The sequence below is a fragment of the Nicotiana attenuata genome, chromosome 7 (assembly GCF_001879085.1).
Source record: "Nicotiana attenuata strain UT chromosome 7, NIATTr2, whole genome shotgun sequence".
Taxonomy (NCBI): Eukaryota; Viridiplantae; Streptophyta; class Magnoliopsida; order Solanales; family Solanaceae; genus Nicotiana; species Nicotiana attenuata.
In genome coordinates this window covers 29,812,467-29,816,885 of record NC_031995.1, presented here as the reverse complement: position 1 = coordinate 29,816,885, position 4,419 = coordinate 29,812,467, and the positions used below count along the sequence as shown (strand labels likewise).

Sequence of the window (4,419 nt, the reverse complement as noted above, 5' to 3'; positions counted from 1 at the left end):
TATTTTAAACTAAGTGTATATACTAAGTTTTATATATATATATATATATATATATATATATATATATATATATATATATATATATATATATATATATATATATATACTAAGTGTATAGTATATATATGCTAAGTGTATAGTATATATATGTAGATATAGTATATTCGATATAATATTACCTAATACGTTTATACTTAGTGCATAGTACAGCGTAACTATATATATTACATATATATAAGCCATACTCAATATAATATTACCTAATACGCTTATACTTAGTGCATAGTACAGCGTAACAATATATATTACATATAGAGATTAGAGACCGAAGTTGGTCTATACTCTACTGAGCGACCAACATTGGTCGCTAAAGTTGAATTATATTTATTTATATTTTATAATTTTTTTAAACAAAATTATAATTATTAAAATTTTATAACGTGGTCCCAAATTAGCGACCAAAGTTGGTCTCAACCTGTTTTCTCTTTATATAGCGACCAACTTTGGTCGCTAATTTTAAATTTTATTTATTTATATTTTGTTTTTTTTAAAGTAATATTATAATTATTAAAATTTAATAAGTGGGTCCCATGAAGCGACCAACGTTGGTCGCTAATATGAGTAATTCTTTGACCAAGCAAGTCTGACCAGTCCGGTCAACAGTTTGACAAAATTTTCGACCAAGTTGCGACCAACGTTGGTCGCTAATTTATTTAAAATTATTATTTTATTATTTTCACCAATTTAGCGACCAACTTTGGTTGCTAAATTTTGGTCGCTTTATACAGGAATTCTAGTAGTGCGTTAAACATAGCGAAAGAAGCATAAGAGAAGATCCTCGTAATATTACTTTCTTCCTATGATAACTCAACACTTATTAAAATTGTAAAATAAAGTAAAGCAACAGTTGCGAAGATTTCTTCTTTTTATTTTTTTCCTTTTCCATGTTTTTCATTTTAAGAGATGACTTGTGAATTCCATTCCACAAAATCGGCTATATAATAACGCATTGGGGAAACTTTGTCATTAATTTGAAAGTGTTGAGAGATGAGCAGGTCCAGTATATATTTATTGTACTCATGAATCTTCTATTGTTCCTGATCAGAACATCCAGCGATGTCCTATCTGTGAACGTAACAACCAATAGGTCAAAATGCACAGATAGTTCTTCAAATTTGGCTCCATTTATTAATTTAAACATCTCAACGGATGAGATGTGACGAATTGACTATTCAATTTATGGAGTATTTAAAGTTACACATGTCATTAGTTTAAAATATAATGAATTGTTTTCCTCTCCTGCAAAAAAAAAAAAAAAAAAAAAAAAAAAAAAAAAAAAAGAGAAAGAGTTATAAAATGGAAAATAGTACAACTTCTAATCGTGGAGTTGGACCACGAGAAAGAACAGTCAAATATGGGATGCTAAGGAAGTGAGAGACTGTATGATAAAGAAATGAAAGACAACTCATGTGAAAAAAATATGCGTATAGGTGGTTGGTTAGGAATTTAAAATTAATTAGTAGAATCGTTGTTTATTTCACTTTTTTCTTTGGTTTCCTATAAATTAAAAGAAAGAAGCTTTCTTTTCTTTTTTCTTTTTTGAGTGTTGTGTTCCTGCATCTATCCTTACCCAGCTTTTCTTGTCGAGCTGAATATGAATGAATCAAAAAGTTGAAGATGGATGCGAACAATAAAATTTGATGGACTATTTTGTCCATTTTTTTCTATTTTATGAAAAGAATAATTTATGTGCACAAAAATTAGTCCACTACTATTTTTTCTAATACAATTTCTACCTAAGCATTAATTTTTTGCTCGTTTCCTCCTAATTAAGTCCTAAAATGGATATGTTGATAATAAATTGAGGGGTACACAAGGAGAACTCCTCCATGCCTTAGCATGCAATTTGAGAATTTCTCTGGCTCTATCTTTTGTCTTACTTCCACAATCAACTTGAAGCACCAAACAAAGCTTTGCCACGACGCCTAAATTCAACATCTCTTGAAGAACAGTTGGTGCAGCCGAAAACTTGGAGATTGAATGCAAAATCTTGATAGCCCTTTCACTTGCCAATTTAGAAACCCTAAGGATTTTCTTGGAAACAATGGCTAATCCTGCAGCATGCTTCAAAAGCTCGGCTCTTCCTTCTGCACTTTGACAAAGCTGATCCAACAATATTAACATCAATTCACATGCCCTTTTGTCCGTCGAATCGAGGAGAAGATTCACCAAAACTCTAACTGCGTCTGCCTCCGCTGCTTTCACTCTATTCCTCCCCCATTGACACACATTCACTAGAATCTGCAATGATGCTTTGGACGCCTTCTCAGAGATCTCATCACTCAAGACTTGAATCACCTGGATGAAGAACTCTTGCTTTAAACTCATAATTTCGAATGAATTAAATGCTTTTTTCAGTAGCAGCACTGCGTATGCCCTAGACTCATAGCTTCCATGCTGCATGATTCGTGTCAACGACTCGATGAATTCTCCATTTCCACCCATAATAAGTGATCTCAATCCATGTTCAGATAATTTGAGATGGTAAAGGATGCTTAGCGCTTCATCTTTAGTACCCGTCAACGACCCAAAACCCTCGTCATTCGGATTACTTATAATAATAGAAGCTAAGAACTCAGCTGCCCCTGCGGATTCCATGCAGCGTTTATTAGCATCGTTCTCGGAAGCAATGGATCTTAAGCTCTTGAGACATTTCATTTGCATTTCAGGCGATTTTGCTTCTTTGAGGAGTTTCATGATCTGGGGCTTACTGATTGGAGGCTTCGGCGTAGGAAACCTTTCGATGCCATGGGAAGCGTTGAGAGTACACCATGATTGGATTAATCGTCGGAGAGTGACATTTGGAGTCAACTCTGTTCCTGTGAGGGACTGTTTTGTAACCGGACAAGTGTTATTCTTGGCAGAAAATATCCATTTCTCGATGTTTTCTCGATCATATGTTATTCCTGTTGAGACTGTGATGGGGTCTCTCATCATCTCTAGAGAAATTGGACAGATAAAATAAGGAGGTACTTGAATTTCATCCATTCGAAGATTTTAAGAATATTCAAGGTAGAAACTTGAGATGTTTTGAAGATAGGAATAAATTAACCAGAAGCTTATAGATTTAATAATGAGCAAAAATCAAGAGGATTCTTTTGATGAAGAAGGTGAAGTTGTTGAGAAGAGATGAGTAGTGAATTGGTTTGAAGAATGAGAGGGTTTGGTTCTGCTTTTATATATGAGTGAGAGAATAGAAGGAGATTTTCAAAGTCAAAAACACGGGAAATAAGAGAAGACTTTTCAATGGGTGTATTTTTATTATTTTAAAAGATTGTTTACAGCTCGAGGAAGCGTATAATTCTTTACAACTGTCTATATTGTGTGTATTTGCGCGGGCCAAGTGTGTGTGTACGCAGGAAAAACAGCACACTTTTGACTTTCTCTCACTAAAAGTAATAAAAACACATGTTTCCCTTCTTCTCTATCTAACTCGTGTTTTATTTATTAGTGAGAGAAAGAGACAGTTGCCGACAAGACACCTACTCTACGTAGAGGGAGTTTTCCTTTTCGGCTGCGCTTCCCGTGGTTTTTACTTGGCCGTTTTGGCTATTTCTAGTTGCTTTCTTCTCCATTTTGACCTAACCAATTCTCTTGCTCGTTTCACTTTAGCAATGAGAATTTGCAACAACTTTCCAGAGGGTTATTTTTGCACTTTGCAGTTACGACCAGGTTGTAGTTGAAATATTCTACATGATGGTTTAGAATAAGAGTTGTAACAACTAATTAACTTAAAATAGACGAATTCAACTTGGTGCAATGCATAGATTTCTTTCGCTTTTGCTTGGTTACTTCTGTACTAAATCTCTATTGATTATTACTCTGTGAGACTGTGTATTAATGAGAAGGTTTAATTTGGTAAACGCTCATTGTATAAATTATAATAATCCTACAGATATAGTTCAAGCTCCTTCCTGTTAAACACAACTTATTTTATCCTCAATATTTGAAGAAAATTTAAGTTCTACCCGCTTACAAAGTAAACCTATATACTCCCGTTTCAATTTGAATGACACGCTTTCCTTGTTAGTCTGTTAAAAAATGAATGACATATTCCTATATTTAGAAACAATTTAACATTAAACTTTTCGTTTTACACACTTTATCCTTAATGAAAAGCTTTTATAGCCACAAAAATATCACGAACCCAATTTCCCACGTTAGGATGTCGTGATGACACCTAGTCTCTAAGACTAGGTAAGCCTAACACATGCTGATCTATTAACAAAATTGAATTATTTAATCATTTATTATAAAATATTAAATGACATACATAGCCGCAAGCGGCCAATAGTTATACATTTTCCCAAAACCGTAGTACGGAGTCATAAGCACTATAAAACACGCTAGAATTTCTAA

The 4,419-nt window shown here is 33.5% G+C and overlaps 1 protein-coding gene across 1 annotated transcript; it reads right to left on the bottom strand.

Moving 5' to 3' along the window:
* On the bottom strand, nt 1,685-3,230 carry LOC109228880 (E3 ubiquitin-protein ligase PUB23-like). Its single transcript, XM_019394123.1, has one exon. The coding sequence runs from the start codon at nt 3,046-3,048 to the stop codon at nt 1,837-1,839; it is 1,212 nt and encodes a 403-aa protein (XP_019249668.1). The 5' UTR covers nt 3,049-3,230; the 3' UTR covers nt 1,685-1,836.